General features: G+C 43.9%; 1 protein-coding gene across 6 annotated transcripts in view; it reads right to left on the reverse strand.

The window, feature by feature from the left end:
- Nucleotides 1–445: 445 nt before the first annotated feature.
- CHRDL1 (chordin like 1) overlaps nt 446–19,654 on the reverse strand; it is a 174,861-nt gene continuing 155,652 nt past the window's right edge. For all 6 annotated transcript variants that reach the window (XM_080652748.1, XM_080652747.1, XM_080652744.1 and 3 more), the window contains 3 exons: nt 11,961–12,128; nt 9,694–9,783; nt 446–2,793 (listed from right to left, as the gene is read on the reverse strand). In XM_080652748.1, the coding sequence (XP_080508874.1) occupies nt 2,663–2,793; nt 9,694–9,783; nt 11,961–12,128 (389 nt within the window). In that variant the 3' untranslated portion in view covers nt 446–2,662. The remainder of the gene's footprint in view (nt 2,794–9,693; nt 9,784–11,960; nt 12,129–19,654) is intronic.

The raw sequence follows: 19,654 nt of genomic DNA on the forward strand, positions 1-19,654 counted from the left end.
TGTCCCCAATCTCTTAAATGTCTTGGCCTAAAGGGAAGCCAGAAATCAATGGCCATTTCAATGCCATGCCATTTTGAACATCCATGGTCAAAAATGAATGCTCACTGTGCACCAGACACCATTCTATTCACTTTACATGCATTAACTAACCAAAACCTCACTGTAAGATTGCAGGCAAAAGGAATGGCACCACTATTATCCCCAATTTTATAGTTGGGGAAATTGACAAACACAGCTGGTAAGTGCAGAGCTGGGATTAAAAATTTAGGTAGTCTGATTACAAAGTTCCTTCTCTTAGCCATTATGATACAGTGTGTGTGTGTGTGTGTGTGTGAACCTGAATGAGAGACAACCTGGCTTATGTACCCATCACCTGTTACCCAGTCTAAAATCAGCATTGTCCAGAGAGTCAATCACTTACACAGCATTATCACACATGATTTTTCAAAATTAACTTTTTTATTAATTTAAAAATCCAGAAATACAGTGACTACATAAATAAGTACCATATTTAGGTACATGTCCTATGGGAAGAGTCAAAGGATAATACTGTTATGTTACTCTTAATTGTTTACATGAGTTAACTATAAAATGAATACAACTGCTAAATAGTACTTATGGTCTTGGTTGTTCCAACTGTTTATAATACAAATAAATACACAATAAGAACCACATCCATTCCTCTCTACTAACTACAGGCATTTGGCCTCTTCTTCCTCTGTCCTACTCCCTACACAACATCAAATACTGGAGGGTTTCAATGTTGGCCCAGCACAGTTCCCTAGTTCCTGCTTCACACAGCATTTTGTAAAGGTGTGTCTTATCACCTGGGGTAGGAGTCTATCTAGGGAAGCTCTCTGGGTGTTCTCTGAAGGTTGAGCTTTCAGAGAACACCTGAGTGGGAAGGCTTTGGGGTGAGTCATCAAGAAGGGGAAATCACCACTTTGCTTCAGGATCAGTTACTTCTTTCCACACTATGGAAATACTGCCACCTCTGGGAGGGAGACAGCAGCACACCCTCTCTCCAATAAGGCTCCATGCCTATCAGCCCTGATGTCTTACCTCCCTTTCCTGAGGAGAATGTGTGTAAGCGGCTGGTGAGAAGCTATCCCATGAAGGCCTGGTCACGAAACACCTGTCTTTTTTATGAGGACAGACTCCTAGTGCAAGTTGTCATAAAGACTGATTTTTTTTTCATTTTTCCCTATAGGTGTCAAACATTCTAAGAAAAAATATCACTCTCACCTATGATTATATAATGAGAAATATTGGATTTCTGGGTCATTTATATTTTTAAATACTCACTAGAATTCACTCATGTTCTTCAGAGGAGATAAATCTAAAAGGCAGCCTTGACATCCTTGCTGTGGAGAATTTATAGTTTTCCCACAAAAGTAATTTCTAAAGCCAGGCCTCAGAATGGATAACTTAAGCTCTTGTAATTGGGCTGCAAATAGACATTTTTGGACCAGACTTCTCTAGGATCCCTGATTCAAATCCATGCTTGATGGATGAGATTAAAATGGCCAGAAGGTTTAGGAAAAGATCTGTTTAGAATTACCATCTCCCCAAATAAGCAATAATCCTCCTAACTAAAGAGCTGACACTCAGAAGCTCATGAAGACTGAGCCCCTTTGTAAAGTAAAAATCAACTTCTGTAATTGGATAATAGAAACTGCCTTTTTAAGGAACTTCTAGAATTTAATAATTTCACCTACATTTTGAATTAGAAAGCTATGGTCTCAAGAAAATTAATGAGTATTGCACTTCAAAACACAAAGATGGCCTTGTTGATGCCTGTCAACTCCTTTATTCAACAATTACTTGTCTTACATGGATTCAGTTTCTGAAAAGGGTACCCAATTCCAACTTCTTTATGAAGGCCCAATATGTTCAGGGAGAAAAAGGAAGTGGTTTCATTAGGGAAAAGTTATTTACCATTCCGAAGTTCATGCAGCCATGACATGGTATTCTTATTTTGCAACCTGCCGCCATAGTTGGTGACTTCAAAACACTTACCATAAGCCCAAGGGCATAGCCTTCTGCTCACACAGTTCCTTATTTATCCTTCTGGGTTCTAACAATTGCCAAGCTACCAGGCCAAAAAAAGGAGGAGAGAGTCTATGCTGGTCTTGCCTCAGAATGAAGGCTGTAGTTTAGTGTGTGAGTGTGTGTGTGTGTGTGTGTGTGTGTGTGTGTGTGTGTGTGATTAATTTAAAAAACACACAAGACATTCTAAAATTCAAAGAGTATAATTTCATACAAATATTTTCTCTGTATTACAGAACCCCTACTAAGAAGTGATTCCCTTCTCTTTCTTTCATTGAATAACTTTCTAGCTACCTAGTAGAAACCCTGGGGTTTTGTTTACTCTTTAACCTGTAAAGAAATGTGATTCTCCCAGAAACTAGAACAGAGTTATGGTATTCCATCTCTCTTCTTCCTACAAATAATTCAAGACTCTTCCAGTATCTTCGGAGAAGATGATTAAGGGGTGACACACCACTCCACATAAAGGAGCAAGTTATGCTGTGCATAGCGTGAATAATTAACTGCATTTGAGTTTGTATTTTAGAGCACTGTTGACTTAAGCAAAATAAGCCTGCAGTCCAGCTGCAGCTTGAGTTCCTTGCTTTACCCTATCCAATACTGTCTGTCTCATCTAACAGTGGCCCTTTTCAGACCTTTCCAGGTACAAAACCTTGACCAAATCTTCAAGCTCTGTTCTGCACACACGACTTGAACACATCTGGCTGATCTGAGCTTCTCCTTCAGTGAATATCTTCCATTGGCCTAAAAGACAAACACAAAGTAGCTTGGATATGTAATACGTGAGTAGAGCTAATTAGGAGTATAACCAATATCCCCCTTCCTTCCCCACTCATACATTAACCTACCAGGGGATACAGTCAGGTGGTTTCTGCAAAGTAGCCCCCAAAACACTTTTCTGAGGGCAGATATGGAAAGTTGACCATGGAATTTTCATTTTGACACACAGTATTTGTAAGAATCCCAAGAATAATACATAACTGACTCCTCAAGAGTAAAGTTTAAGTATTATTCTTGGAATTTTTACAGTATATTTAGCATTTGCAAAATGCCCCACTATCAGGTTGTTACTATTTAGGTGGTTCACTTGGCACCAGGTCAAAGTTTGGAAAATACTACCTGTTACATAATTGGGGTTTTGCTTACTTTGGGGGGCCCATATGTTGGTTTGGGTTACTTGGTTATTTACTGCCCTTTTCTCTATTCCTGCTATCCTTTGTTAAAACTGTGGGTGTGTGTATGTGTGCGCACACGTGTATGTGTGTGTGTGTGTGTGTGTGTGTGTGTGTGTGTGTGTGTAGTTAATTTTTTTAACTCCACACAACAACTGCCTCTCTCTATAAAAGCTTTCTGCTATGCTTGCAGCCTGTCCTTACCCCCTCTTTAGCGCCCCTCACTCACCTCCTATGGCTCCTTATAGCGCTCCATTTTCACATCCCACATGTGATCCCATTCTGCTCCAGGTAAACATGGTTGTATTCCCTGTTTTCTCCTCTTCATAGAACTGTCTGCACTTCCAAAGTGTCCTTGCCAATTTCTCTATCCCACATTCTGTCATGCTGAACAAACATTTTTGAGTGCACACTCTGTGCTGAAAACTGGAAACTACCTCAGATCTCTGGCTCATTCCTTTTCTAACTTTCCTGGTCCTTGAGAGTGACAAGATCTTCCTTTTCCTGCTATCATCTTGCCCTGTCCAATAGCATATATACCAACTGCCCATCTGGGATAGCCTCGTCAGTTTTCTTTTTATTCCTGCACTCATGGTGTCACACCTGGAGAACTCCTAGTCCAAAGTTAGCAAGCTCCTTTTAATTACGAAGCTGTGTTGAACCTCTTTTTTTCACTAGCCACAAAAAAACATGACCCCCTTCTTTGAAGACTCAATTTCTCTGTTACTATGTCCCTATTTCAGGGGTCCTCAAACTTTTAAACAGGGGGCCAGTTCACTGTCCCTCAGACCGTTGGAGGGCCGGACTATAGTTTAAAAAAAAAACTATGAACAAATTCCTATGCGCACTGCCGGCCCGGGACGAGTCGGCTGCTAAGCAGGACAGGCAGCGGCACCCGGCGGGCCAGATAAATGTCCTCGGCAGGCCGCATGTGGCCCGCGGGCTGTAGTTTGAGGACCCCTGCCCTATTTTATCCAACTCAATGGCAAGGTAGAAGGAAAAATGAGAAGGTTTGGGCAAGTAACCAGCTTTTACTGAAGCCTTACTATGTGCCAGGATCTGAGAGACACATTATATAAAGGGGTCAGGTTTGTGCTTCTTTGTCCCCAGATGACTCTGCAGGATCCTCTCATTCCTCACTTCCCTCAGTTGCACAGAGTCTGAAGCACACACCGTCCACATCTATTACACACCTCAAATCCTAACTGTTATTAGCGGAAAGTTTAAATAACCTTTCAAGACCTCCAGTGCATAGCACAGTGTGTTGTTCACAGTATGAACAGAAACATGTTCTTTGAAATTAATTGGTAATTTCAAAAATCACATAATTGATCATGGGATCCTAGACTATGGGTCCTTTATTCCTTACTCACAAATAAGAAATCCCAATTCTTCCATTTTAATTCTCCTACTGCCCAGTTCATTGTCTATCAGTCTCCTGAAGAACAAACAACTGATCTCATCAACCCTATTTCCAGCAGCTTATTGGATAACTCTAATCAGATGACTCTTAGGCATCTTAAGCCAAAGATGTTCCAAGTGAAACTCATTTCTTTCCACCAAATTCATATTTTTAGAGGTTCCCATTGGTGAATGGTATTACTAATTCACCCAGTCTATAAAGTTGTTAATATTGGAGTCTTTCCACACTCATTTCTCTCTTTGATACTGTTCTTGATTATTTAATCTCAGAACTGCCTATCACAGTGACCTCTGTTCCTCTGTCTAACATCCTATCTATTAAAAAAGTAATATACAAATTGACTGTCACTCCAACACACAAGATGGCTGCACCCATGTGGACACAAGATGGCTGCCACAAGATGGACAGCAGGGGAGGGCAGTTGGGAGGGACCAGGCCTACAAGGGAGGGCAGTTGGGGGCGATCAAGCCTGCAGGGGAGGGCAGTTAGGGGTGACCAGGTCGGCAGAGGAAGGAAGTTGGGAGCGACCGGGCCTGCAGGGAAGGGCAGTTTGGGGGGACCCAGGCCTGCAGGGGAGAGCAGTTGGGAGAGACCAGGCCTCCCTAAACGGGCAGTCGGCCATCCCTCGAGGGGTCCCAGATTGGAGAGGGTGCAGGGTGGGCTGAGGGACACCCCCCCATGCACAAATTTCATGCACCAGGCCTCTAGTACTTAATACTGTATAATCACTTTCTAATTAAGACTCTAACATACTTAATACTGTATAATCACTTTCTAATTAAGACTATCACCAGCTCTTTCACTAACAGTCCAACTTTCACTCCATACAATAACTGATTCTCTCTATAAAACAGATTTGACTAGATCATTTACTTGCTTAAAAACCTTCCCTGGGGTACTCTGGTCTGGAGATCAAGTCCAACTTCTTAGCATGGCATATTGGGTTCTACATAATCTGGCCTTATTGAAGTAGGTGCTTAATAAATCCATATGAAAGCCAAGAAACATCCTTCCAAAACACCATTTTGATATCACTATACTGTTTATAAGTATAGAGCAACTGCCAGTGCTACTTGCCTTATATATGACCTTCTCACTGGTTTCCTTCAGGTCCTCTACTTCCTATCTCCAACTCTTCTCATATTTCTGTGCACCCTATGTGATATTTGTAATTGTTCCTGACCCACACCCACCCACCCACACCCACATGTCTTGTTTGCTCCTGTCTGAGTCTTTTCTTCGGCTGCACTCTATTCCTGGACTGATTCCCTGACTTGTTGCCCAGTCACACCCTTCTCTTTCAAAACACACCTCCTCCTAAAGCCTTCCTCAACTAAGCCCACCTGGCTCTCATATCATTGTTCCTTGCAGGTTCCCCTGAGCACTTAGGTATTTAACTCCTCAGAAGTATACTAATTCATAGTGAAAGCATTTTCATGTTCTATCTCGCCCATTAGAATTCCCTGTGGATAGAAATTTTGTCTTTTATTCCTTCAGAAGTGCTTCCCGCCCCACCCCCACCCCCAGTGCCTAGCAGTATCTAGTCCCTAGGCTCCATCTAGCGTAGAAACTGGGAGAGCTACAAGTATGCCTCAGCGCCTGAATGCTTTTAAAGAAACATTAACACCCAGGGGCAGTTCCAAAGAGCCAAACACATCTTTGATACAATACAGGAATAATTTTCTCTGTCGTTCATCCCCAACACTAGAGGACATGCCCTTTCAGATAAGAAGTCTCCACAAGGCTCACCAAGAAGCAAAGAGAGAGGACCCAAATAAACAAAATCAGAAATGAAAGAGGTGAAATAACAACAGATCCCGCCGAAATACAAAGGATTGTTAAAAAATACTACGAACAACTCTATTCCAACAAACTGGACAACCTGGAGGAAATGGACAGATTCCTAGAAAAATATAACCTTCCAAAACTCAATCAAGAAGAATCTAAACAGCTCAATATGCCAGTAACTATGGAAGAAATTGAAGCAGTCATCAAAGAGCTTCCAGCAAACAAAAGCCCGGGGCCAGACGGCTTCACTGGAGAGTTTTACCAAACATTCAAGGAAGAACTAAAACCTATCCTCCTCAGACTATTCCAAAAAATTCAAGAGGAAGGGACACTTCCAAGCTCTTTCTATGAAGCCAGCATCACCCTAATACCAAAACCAGATAAAGACAACACAATGAAGGAGAATTACAGGCCAATATCCCTCATGAATGTAGATGTCAAAATCCTCAACAAAATTCTAGAAAATCGGATCCAGCAGTACATCAGAAAGATCATACACCATGACCAAGTAGGGTTTATTCCAGGAATGCAAGGATGGTACAATATCCGAAAATCAATAAATGTGATACATCACATAAACAAATTGAAAGATAAAAATCACATAGTCATATCAATTGATGCAGAAAAAGCATTTGACAAAATCCAACACCCTTTCTTGATAAAAACTCTCAACAAGGTGGGAATAGAAGGATCATACCTCAACATAATAAAAGCTATATATGATAAACACACAGCTAACATCATATTCAATGGGCAAAAACTAAAACCATTTCCCCTAAGAACAGGAACAAGACAAGGATGCCCACTTTCACCACTCCTGTTTGACATAGTACTGGAAGTATTAGCCATTGCAATTAGACAAGAAGAAGAAAGAAAAGGCATCCAAATTGGAAAAGAAGAAGTAAAGCTGTCTTTATTTGCAGATGACATGATATTGTACATAAAAAACCCGAAAGACTCCATCCAAAAACTAACAGACTTAATAAATGAATTCGGCAATGTAGCAGGATATAAAATTAACGCCAAGAAATCTATGGCATTTCTATACACCAACAGTGAACTTACAGAAAGAGAGACTAAAAAAGCAATCCCATTTTCCATCGCACCAAAAAAATTAAGATACTTAGGAATAAACCTAACCAAGGAGGTAAAAGACCTATATGCGGAAAACTACAGGACACTGAAAAAAGAGATAGAGGAAGATGTAAACAGATGGAAGAACATACCATGTTGATGGATTGGTAGAATCAACATCATCAAAATGTCCATACTACCCAAAGCAATCTATAGATTCAATGCACTCCCCATTAAAATACCAATAGCATATTTCACAGACCTAGAAAGAACTCTCCAAAAATTCATCTAGAATAAAAAAAGAGCCCGAATAGCCACAGCAATCCTGAGAAAGAAGAATAAAGTAGGAGGGATCTCAATACCAGATTTCAAGCTGTATTACAAAGCCACTGTCCTCAAAACAGCCTGGTACTGGCACAAGAACAGACATATAGATCAATGGAATAGAATAGAATCCAAATATCGACCCAAACCAATATGCGCAATTAATATTTGACAAAGGAGGCATGAGCATACAATGGAGTCAAGACAGTCTCTTCAATAAATGGTGTTGGGAAAATTGGACAGATACATGCAAAAAAATGAAACTAGATCACCAACTTACACCATACACAAAAATAAACTCAAAATGGATACAGGACTTAAATATAAGACGGGAAATCATAAAAAATACTAGAGGAATCCACAGGCAGCAAAATCTCAGACATATGCCAAAAGAACTTTTTCAGTGATACTGCCCCTGGGGCAATGGAAGCCAAAGAGAAAATAAACAAATGGGAATACATCAAAATAAAAAGCTTTTGCACAGCAAAAGAAACCATCAACAAAACAACAAGAAACCCCACTGTATGGGAGAACATATTTGCAAATGGTATCACTGATAAAGGTTTAATTTCCAACATCTACAGGCAGCTTATACAACTTAGTAAAAGGAAGATAAAGGATCCAATAAAAAAATGGGCAACGGACCTAAATAGAAGCTTTTCGAAAGAAGACAGAAGGAAGGCCAAGAGACACATGAAAACATGCTCAAAGTCACTAATTATCCAAGAGATGCAAATCAAAACAACAATGCGATACCATCTCACACCTGTCAGAATGGCTATCATCAACAAATCAACAAACGACAAGTGTTGGCGAGGATGCGGAGAAAAAGGAACCCTCGTGCACTGCTGGTGGGAATGCAGACTGGTGCAGCCACTGTGGAGAACAGTATGGAGTTTCCTCAAAAAACTGAAAATGGAACTCCCATTTGACCCAGTAATCCCACTCCTAGGAATATATCCTAAGAAACCAGAAACACCAATCAGAAAGGATATATGCACCCCTATGTTCATAGCAGCACAATTTACAATAGCTAAGATTTGGAAACAGCCTAGGTGCCCATCAGCAGATGACTGGATCAGAAAACTATGGTACATCTACACAATGGAATACTATGCTGCCATAAAAAATAAGGAATTACTACCATTTGTAGGCACTTGGATGGAATTAGAGAACATTATGCTAAGTGAAATAAGCCAGTCAATGAAAGAAAAATACCACATGATCCCACTCATTTGGGGATAATGAAAAACATTATAAACTGATGAACACAAAGATAGTTACAGAGGCAGTAAAGCATCAAACAGACTGTCAAATTACAGCGGTAAGGTTAGGGAGAGGTGGGGGAAATAAGAGATCAACTGAAGGACTTGTATGCATGCATATAAGAGTAACCAACGGATGCAAAACATTGGGGGGTGAGGGCATGTATGGGAGTGCGGTGGGGGTGGGGGGCAATGGTAAGATATGTACACATATAATACCTTAATTAAAATTTGAAAAAAAAAAAAGAAGTCTCCACAAATACATCAGATCTGGAATCCTGTGAGAGTTCTCTAACCATCTTGAAACTCTGGGTTTATCAGTTTCATTAAAGATGTTCAGGAAACCTTGATCTGAGGTAGCTTATGCTTAATACATCTGGATTTGTATTCACAAGGTCCAAAATCTTCAGTTTATTCACATCCAGACACCCCTTTCCCTGCTAATTTACCCAGAGGAGAGATAAAACATCCTCTGATGTTGATATTGAGCATTACTAATGTTCATTAAGAATGCAGAAGGACTTTATTTGGAGCTGTGCTCCATTGAAAACTGGATGTGTTTTCCAGGGAGGAGTAAAGAAAGAGAGGTACCACTTACTCAGGGTTGTCCTGGTCACAAGCTTGAAGTGATGGAGCTCCTCAAACATCCTCTTGGAGATCTTCTCAATATGGAAATGCTGGAGGATGCCTGGAGCCAAGCAAAAAAGTTGGACAGGTGATCAGGCTCTCTCTATCTGGAACCACCAGCCCCTTTTTCTGCTTGGGCTAAGCATATCATCTCATTACTGGGGCTTAGGAATATTGAGCTCCGCTGTGTAATGTGCTTAACTAGAACTTGGATAGCTCAAGGGTTATAATTAACTCCATTTGTTTCCTTGTTTTACTGGCTTCCTCCTGGTTCTCTCTAGAGCAGTGGTCGGCAAACTCATTAGCCAACAGAGCGGCAAACCGCGGCTCGCGAGCCGCAGTTTGCCGACCACTGCTCTAGAGGATGGAGATAAGGGAAATAGTGCTGCTGATCATGGGACACCATCCTAGGGAAAGCCACATGGAATCAAACATGGGCAGTATTAGAAATTCTGTCCTTGCCCCAAGTCTGGGTAGACGATGTCTCTGCTAAAACCACTGGGCTGCCCTCTTGGCTAAGCAGTGACAGCCAGCAGTGGGGTTGCAAACATGTTGTTTGTGTAAATGGAGAAGCCATTCCTGATATTCAACTCACCAAAAAACATATTTTCCTTTGGGGAATATTTACAGTTCCTTTAGCTTTCTCTTATAAAAACGGGGAGAGTTAAAATAAGGGGGTTCCATTGTCTCAACATTGACTGAATTGCTTTTATCAAAATAACATGTAAACTATTGAAGATTACCATGCAGTTAAGGAGCAACATGTTACCAGCTCACTCAACTAATCCCCAAGAGGTCCACACTGTAGACCTACAGGGAGCAATGGAAATGAAGCCTGGGTATTTCTCTGCCCACCATGCACACACCTTGATTACCCGTACTATGAACAAGGTTATTTAGATGCTACACTAGCAAGTTGAAAAACATCCATACAGCTCTGTGGGGTGTGAGATGTTGCATGATGAATAGTGGGCCCACTGCTAAGGAAGCCAACAGAACAGTGCTTAGTCCTAGGTGGCCAGCTACAGAAGTGCTATGGAGTTAAGAGACTGAAAATCAACATTCCTAGGTATAGAGCAAAAATAAACATGGACAAGAAACATATGTGGGTTCTAGCATATATTTAAGGGGTAAGTAGGAACTCTTTCAAGAAAGAAAGGTGGTTGTGAAAAGGGATAGAAAAAGCTCTACAAATACTAGAGCAGTTATTTCTCCAAGTATGGTCCAAGTGCCATCTGCATTAGAATCACCTGCCTATTGCTTAAAAATTCAAAATTTTAGAAGCTACCCAAGACTACTGAAGTAGCATTTCATAGATGGGGCCAGGCAGCTGCGTTATAAACCACCTCCTTGCATGACACTGAAACACACTAAAGTTTGAGTACTCTTGAGATTTACGCAGGTGCCAGTAGAAAAAATATGTTTATGATTTTCCAATTGAAATCTCACCTCTACCTTTGGATTCCTAGAAAACTTGGCCAGACTAGATCAGCACTTGTCTTTTACCTATGCGATAATCTGAATTACAGTGAGCACAATGTGGCTTGCTATGGTAATGTGAATAATCAAAAAAGAAATTGGACATCATGACTGGGATTGTTCCTCCAGTGAAACTATAATCTTGAGAGCAGGGATCATGTTTTAAATTTGTCTTACCCCAGAGTACACAGCATGATTCAAGAGACTTTGTTTCTTACCGAATGAATGGATTTTCATGTTTGTGGAGCTTCATGTTGGAAAGAACCATAGACTATAGTTTGATAGTTTGGAACCTTAAATATACACTAGAATCACCTGTGGAGCTTTATAAAACACTTAAGCTCAGGCCCCACTCCCAACCACTTAGTCAGAATCTCTGGAGGTAGGCCCAGGCATTTGGTATTTTAAAATTTTTTCTCCCAGATTATTCTGATGTGCAGCCAGGGTTGAGAAACACTCCTCTAGCCTTGTTGTATGAGAAAGACAACAAACCACAAGGGTAAATACTTACTTTTTATTTTTTAGCCCAGGCCAAGGTTAAAGTTAAAGGCCATAATAATAACTGTATTAGTCATGTGTTAGTTTCTAAGCAATTAGGAAATATTCTGTCCCAAATGGAGAAACAGGTTGAAGCAAAATTATGGTGAGCCTTCCCCTCCTTCCGTGTAGCCCCTTTACAACACACACACACACACACACACACACACACACACACACACACACCAAAAAACAAAGAAAAATTAATGTTGTTTTGCTCACCCTTTTGAATTGTCCAAACATGTACCTCTACTTGAGGTGGTCTCTCTGTCTCCAATGCTATTTTTCTGGTAGTCTCTCCATTCTCCATAAACACAGACTCATACACGGGCATCATTTCTTCTCCACAAAAGTAGCCTTTGCTATCAAAGCTTTGGCCTGGAAGTTCTTCTAGAATCAAGAAGTAGAATTCTGTCACTGGCTTTCACATCTAAAAGTGAACTTATGCATTTATCTATCTGTTTATAACACATATACTCATCAAAATTGGAAAATCAACAAGAATATTGTTACAGAGATAGAAGTTACACCCATATTTCACTGTGTCAGCTTAGGCTTCCTCTATAACAGCCACCAAATCACAAAGGAGCACATGGCCTTTAAGTCCACAAGATGACAGAATCCATAGTTCTGTAGAACTGACCCACAAACTAAAGTGGATCCACCAAGCACCACATGAGAAGTGGACCTTTGTGAGGAGGAAGAACTTGGACAGACATGAATCTCTTAGGCAATTAAGGGAACATAGTTTTTTCCATGCTGGGTCAGGATCATGGTCTATCTAGCTCAGTGTTACCAACAGAGGCCTAGGAAATGGGCTGAAAGAGGGCCTTAGTTAATGTCCCTGACATCACTTATACTTAGAAAACATCTATGATATTCATTTATGTGCATATACTTGCCCAAATGATCTATCCAAATTAGCTTGACATTTCTGAATGCTCTTTGATTTGTTTATAAGGGGAATGATAATACCAAATCAACATCAGTACCAATAGCTAGATGTCAGCTTAGTCATATGCATGCTATGCCAAATGAATGGTTGGGAGACACACAAAAAACTGGTCAACTCCCTCAACTATAGATCATTTAAAGTATAATCTAAACTTGGATTTCAGCTTCCAGGAATAAAGGTACAACCTCCTGATATTCCCCATTCCACTCCACCCTCCTCATTCCTCACCCCCCCATCAAGAAAGGTTTCTCTTGGCTATCTGTGAGTTAAGTTTTTTTCTGCTGGCCCCTGGGCATCCTCTTCAGCTGTATACTTACTAGTAAAGTGTACACTCAAATCAGGAACAACAAAGAGAAGCCATGGAAGATGGCGGCATAGGTAAACACCTAAACTGCTGCCTCGCACAACAATTTCAAAACTACAACTAAAAGACAGAACGGACACCATCCAGAACCACAGGAAAGCTGGCTGAGTGAAAATTCTACAACTAGAAGGAAAGAGAAAACCTCACAGAGAATTGGAGGTACGGCAAAGGGGCTTTGTGCGCGCAGAGAGGAAGGGCGGCTGAGAGCCTGGCTGACTTTCTCTGGCGGAAGGGGGAAGGAAGCCTCCGACCGCACTGAACCCCAGTTCTGACTGCACTGAACCCCAGTTCCGGGTGAACCCCTGGGGACCCACGCTCTTACGGGGGGAGTCTGGACTCTCGGGCGGAGACTCGAGCTGGGAAAGGCAGAAGTCTGAAGGCGCACGCGGGCCAGTGCGCACAAAGGCTGCGGAGGTTGCCACAGGCTTTCCCTAGTGGAAGGGAGTCAGAGGATTCTGACTGCACTGAGCCCCAGTTCTGACTGCAGTGAACCCCAGTTCCAGGCGAGCCCCTGGGGACCCACGCTCTTGTGGGGGGAGTCTGGACTCTCAGGCGGAGACTCGAGCTGGGGAAGGCAGAGGACTGAAAGTGCACATGCGTGCAAGGGCAAGGCTGACAGGAAGCCAAGACTGAGACTCCACCCCATCCAAGCTGAGCACAGAGGCTATTGCAATTTGGCAAGTCTAATCCTATAAGGCTGTCTCCAGCACCGAACTTCTCCCAGCATAGACACAGCTGATCCTTACAGCCAACTGGCCCGGAGGTCAATTCTTCCCAGTGATATCAACAACAATAAAGACTTAATTACAACAAGGCTGTACACACAGTCCACAAAGGGGTGCACCAAGAGTGTCCACCTCAGGTTAACTGGGGAAGCAGACCCACTGGGCCATATTGGAAACCTAGCACAAATATCTACCTTACGAACTCAGGGAATCAGTGAAAATGCGGGGTCAAAGAATCAGATCACAAACGAAAGAAATGGAGGAAAACAAACGACTGGATATAGAATTCAAAACCACGGTTATAAGACTTTTTAAGAATATCCTAGAAAAGGCCGATAAATATAACGAGACCCTCGAAGATATGAAAAAGGACCAACTAGAAATTAAACATACACTGACTGAAATAAAAAATATTATACAGAGACCCAGAAACAGAACAGAGGAACACAAGAATCAAGTCAAAGAATTGAAATACAAAGAAGCAAAAAACACTCAACCGAAAAAGCAAAAAGCAAAAAAAAAAATCCAAAAAGTTGAAGATAATGTAAGAAGACTCTGGGACAACTTCAAGCGTACCAACATCAGAATTATGGGGGTGCCAGAAGAAGAGAGAGAGCAAGATACTGAAAACATATTTGAAGAAATAATGACAGAAAACTTCCCCCACCTGGTGAAAGAAATAGACTTACAAGTCCAGGAAGCCCACAGAACCCCAAACAAAAGGAATCCAAAGAGGACCACACCAAGACACATCATAATTAAAATGCCAAGAGCAAAAGACAAAGAGAGAATATTAAAAGCAGCAAGAGAAAAACAGTTAATTACCTACAAGGGAGCACCCATACGACTGTCAGCTGACTTCTCAACAGAAACTATGCAGGCCAGAAGGGAGTGGCAAGAAATTTTCAATGTGATGAATAGCAAGAACCTACAACCAAGATTACTCTACCTAGCAAAGCTATCATTCAGAATTGAAGGGCAGATAAAGAGCTTCACAGATAAGAAAAAGCTGAAGGAGTTCATCACCACCAAACCAGTATTATATGAAATGCTGAAAGGTATTCTTAAAGAAGAGGAAGAAGAAAAAAGTAAAGAGAAAAATTATGAACAACAAATACATATCTATCAACAAGCGAACCTAAAAATCAAGTGAATTAAAAACCTGAGGAACAGAATAATCTGGTGAATATAATAGAATCAGGGGCATAGAAAGGGAGTGGACTGATAATTCTCAGGGGGAAAGGGTTATGGGGGGTTCATGAAGAGAATGGACAAAAATCATACACCTATGGATGAGGACAGTGTGGGGGAGGTAAGGGCAGAAGGTGGGGTGGGAAATGGGTGGAGGGGAGCTATGGGGGGAAAAAGGAGAAATAATTGTAATAATCTGAATAAAGATTTATTTAAAAAAATAAAATAAAATAAAAAACAACAAAAAAAAACACAAAGAGAAGCCATGGACACTCTGAAAACTTTGAATAAGGGCAGAAACCATCTGTGAAAGTATCTGTAAGAGCACTGAACATTGGTGTGGCTCAGTTGGTTGGAGCATTGTCCCTTATATTGAAACGTTATGGGTTTGATTCCCCAGTCAGGGCACATATCTAGATTGTGCAATTTCTCCTCCCCCTCCCCCTCCCCCTCCTCCTCCTCCCCCTCCTCCCCCTATCCCCTCCTTCTTTCTTTTCACTCTCTTTCTCAATATATATATATTCTCCTGGACAGCATGGCTCCAGTCAGGGCACATGACCAAGTTGCAGGCTCCATCCCAAGCGTGGGGCATGCAGGAGGCAGTCGATCAATGATTCCCTCATTGTTGATGTTTCTATCTCTATCTCTCCCTTCCTTTCTGAAATCAATATATATACACACACACACACACACACACACACACACACACACACACACACACACACACACTAGTGGCCCGGTGCACGAAATTTGTGAATGGGGGGGTTCCCTCAGCCCAGCCTGCACCCTCTCTGATTGGGGACCTTAACCTTTCTTCCTGCCTGCCTGATCACCCCTAACTACTCTCCCCTGCCGTCCTTATCTCGCCCCCAACTGCCCTCCCCTGCAGGCCTGATCTCAGCCCCAACTGCCCTTCCCTGCCAGCCTGATTGCCCCTGAACCCCTGCCGGCCTGATCGCCCCTAACTGCCTCTGCCTTGGCCCCCACCACCATGGCTTTGTCCGGAAGGAAGCCGGACTTCTGGAAGATGGCCGGTTGACCCGTTCTAATTAGCATATTACCCTTTTATTAGTGTAGATAGATTATATAGAATAGAATTGCTTAAATGGGGGGAGCCTTTTTCAGCAGGAGGAGATGCTTTTGGCAGACAAAAATACATAATTCCTATGTCTGTACTGATAGCCAGCCATATGCACTATACTGCTAAAGCAGTCATTAAAAAATTGAATCACTTTCTTATACCTTACACCAAACAGCTGTTTCCCTTAAAACCTCTCCTCAGCCCCCACCTTAGGTTTTGCCTTTGCATTTCACCCAGATTAGGTTCTGATTGGTCAGTTTCTATGCCAGTCAGCGTCAATAGCTCTGCCTCCTAGGCAGCCATAGGCTCCTCACAGTTCACCCAGATTTTGTTCTGATTGGTCAGTTTCTATGCCAGTAGGTGTCTCCAGGCCTATCTCCAGGCCTGATCAGAGAGATGGAGCTGATCAGCAGCCATCCCAGGCTGCTGGCAAGCGGGCTGAACTGCTGACCTCTCGGAGAGAGAGAGAGACTCGGCTGCTGGCGAGGCCCAGAGAGAGAACGAGGCAAGGGCTGATCAGCCCCACCTCTCTCTCTCTCCGAGAGGTCAGCAGTTCAGTCCGCTCACGAGTCCCTGCCCACCCGAGCCTGCTGCGTGCGCAGCCTGGTGTTCGGTTGTCCCTTTGGCCGTTTTAGACATTACAGACCCTGGCTCTTTATATATATACTAGAGGCCCGGTGCACAAAATTTGTGCACTGGGGGGGTTGTCCCTCAGCCCAGCCTGCACTCTCTCCAATCTGGGACATCCCTTTCACAATCTGGGACTGCTGGCTCCCATACTGCTCACCTGCCTGCCTGCCTGATTGCCCCTAATTGCTTCTGCCTGCCAGCCTGATCACCCCCTAACCCAGGGGTGGGAAAACTTTTTGACTCGAGGGCCACAATGGGTTCTTAAACTGGACCGGAGGGCCAGAACAAAAGCATGGATGGAGTGTTTGTGTGAACTAATATAAATTCAAAGTAAAGGAGCGGAGGGGAGACCAAGAGAACCGGATAGAATAGCCAGATCCGGCCCGCGGGCCGTAGTTTGCCCACGGCTGCCCTAACCACTCCCCTGCCAGCCTGATCGACGCTTAACTGCTGCCCTGCTGGCCCGATTGCCCCGAACTGCCTTCCCCTGCCAGCCTGGTTCCCCCCACAACTGCCCTCCCCTACAGGCCTGGTCCCCCCCAATTGCCCTCCCGTGTAGGCCTGATCACCCACAACTGCCCTCCCCTGCTGGCCATCTTGTGGTGGCCATCTTGTGGGAGGGTGTGATGGTCAATTTGCATATTACCTCTTTATTATATAGGACTAGTGGTTTGGTGCACGAAATTCGTGCACGGGGAGGGGGTGTCTCCCTCAACCTGGCCTGCACCCTCTCCAATCTGGGACCCCTTGAAGGATGTCCTACTGCTGGTTTACAGGGATTGGGCCTAAACTGGCAGTCGGACATCCCTCTCACAATCTGGGACTGCTGGCTCCTAACTGCTCACCTGCCTGCCTGCCTGATTGCCCCTAACCACTCTGCTTGCTGGCCTGCTTGCCCCCAACTGCACCCTGCCTCCAGCCTGCTCACCCCCAAATGCCCCCCCTCCAGCCTGATCATCCCTAACTGCCCTCTGTGCCAACGTGCTCACCCCAACTGCCCCCCCTTCCAGCCTGCTTGCCCCCAACTGCCCCCCTGCTGCCCTGTTTGCCCCCACCTGCCCTCCCCACTGGCCTGCTCGCCCCCAAATGTCCCCCTGCTGGCCTGCTCACCCCAAACTGCCCCCCCGTCCTGATCACCCCCAACTGAGCCCCACTGATGGCCTGCTCACTCCCAATTGCCCCCCTGCTGGCCTGATCACCCCTAATGTTCCCCCTCACCAGCCTGATCACCCACAACTGCTGTCCCATCCTGGCCTGATCACCCACAACTGCCCTCCCCTCTTGGCCTCTAACCTCCTCTACCTCAGCCCTGCCACCATGGCTTTGTCCAGAAGAACTTCCAGAAGGTCTCCTGGAAGGTCTCCCAGTCTAATTAGCATATTACCCTTTTATTAGTATAGATAGAGGCCTGGTTCATGGGTGGGGGCTGGCTTGTTTGCCCTGAAGGGTGTCCCAGATCAGGGTGGGGGTTCCCTTGAGGCATGGGGCAGCCTAAGCAAGGGGCCTGTGGTGGTTTTCAGGTTGGTCACACCCCCATGGGGTCAGGGTCCATGTTGGGGGTGTGTGGCCAGCCTGGGTGAGGGGCTGAGGGCTATTTTCAAGCTGGCCACAACCCCTTCAGAGTGGGGGTTCCTGCTGGGATGCCTGGCCAGCCTGGGTGAGGGGCTGATGGCTGTTTGTAGGCTGGCCAAGCCCCCCCAGTGGGGACCCTCACCCCATGGGGGTGTGGCCAGCCTGGGTAAGGGGCTGAGGGCCATTTTCAAGCTGGCCACACCCCCGTCAAGGTGGGGGGTCCTGCTGGGGTGCCTGGCCAGCCTGGGTGAGGGGCTGATGGCTGTTTGTAGGCTGGCCAAGCCCTCCAGTGGGGACCCTCACCCCATGGGGGTGTGGCCAGCCTGGGTAAGGGGCTGAGGGCCGTTTTCAGGCTTGCCACGCCCCCCGGTGACCCAGGGTCCCAGCCTGTCCTTGAGCGGAGGCCAGGGTGGGCGGGAAGCTTGGCTTCCTCTGTTGCTGGGGGAAACTCAAGCCTCCTGCTTGCTCCAGCTCCATGGCTGCCATCATCTTTGTTGGGTTAATTTGCATACTCACTCCTGATTGGCTGGTGGGCACAGCGGAGTGATGGTCAACTTGCATGTTTCTCTTTTATTAGTGTAGATATTAAAAGCATTGAATATTAAGTGCTTTGGATTTGTGACTCTAATTAGGAAGATCACTGTTAACCAATGAGACACATTTATACAAGAGGTTGTAATCAAATTGCTATTGATGTCTCTTGCTGACCTGATTAGCTTTCCCACCCCCACCATCTTATTGACACAGTGAGTACAAAACCAAATCTTCTCTTGATGATTCCAGGTTGGATTACTCAATTTTTAGATTATCCTAAAATTAAACTTCCTTTCTCCTTTAGACCTTCTTTTTAGTTATTTAATTCCCAGGTGGACCAGTCTAAAAAAGGTGATATGTTAGGTATAAGGGGGTGTGCTAGCACTTTTCAAATGGGTGAAGGTGGGGAGATCACTAAATGTACAGGAACTCTTATGTACATAATTATCACCTTTAACGTGTGAGCTGAGTTCATTCGTTAGTTTGTTCACTAGCTTAATACTGGTTATGGTCATAACTGCCATATGAAATCCATGATGGCACTGGAAGTACCTACAATATACTAAATATTCTCCCAGTGTCCTGAAGAGTCATCCTTCACCAACACTCCTTCCCCTTCAAGATCTACAAGCAATATAATTCATTTTGTTGACTGGCACTTGAAAATATTGTGTAAAACAAATTGTGTATTTCGAACTACTTACTCAGGAACATTCTCCTCATTCTACACCCTCCACCTCAAGGTGCTTTCTGATCACTCATGTTCACTTACTTTCATTTCCTTCCAGGGAAGCATGCCATGCTTGAAGTAATTTTTGGCGACTCCCACTTCTCAGGGGAATGCTCCTGCTCTGAGCCCTCCAG

This window comes from Plecotus auritus, assembly GCF_963455305.1.
Source record: "Plecotus auritus genome assembly, chromosome: X".
Taxonomy (NCBI): Eukaryota; Metazoa; Chordata; class Mammalia; order Chiroptera; family Vespertilionidae; genus Plecotus; species Plecotus auritus.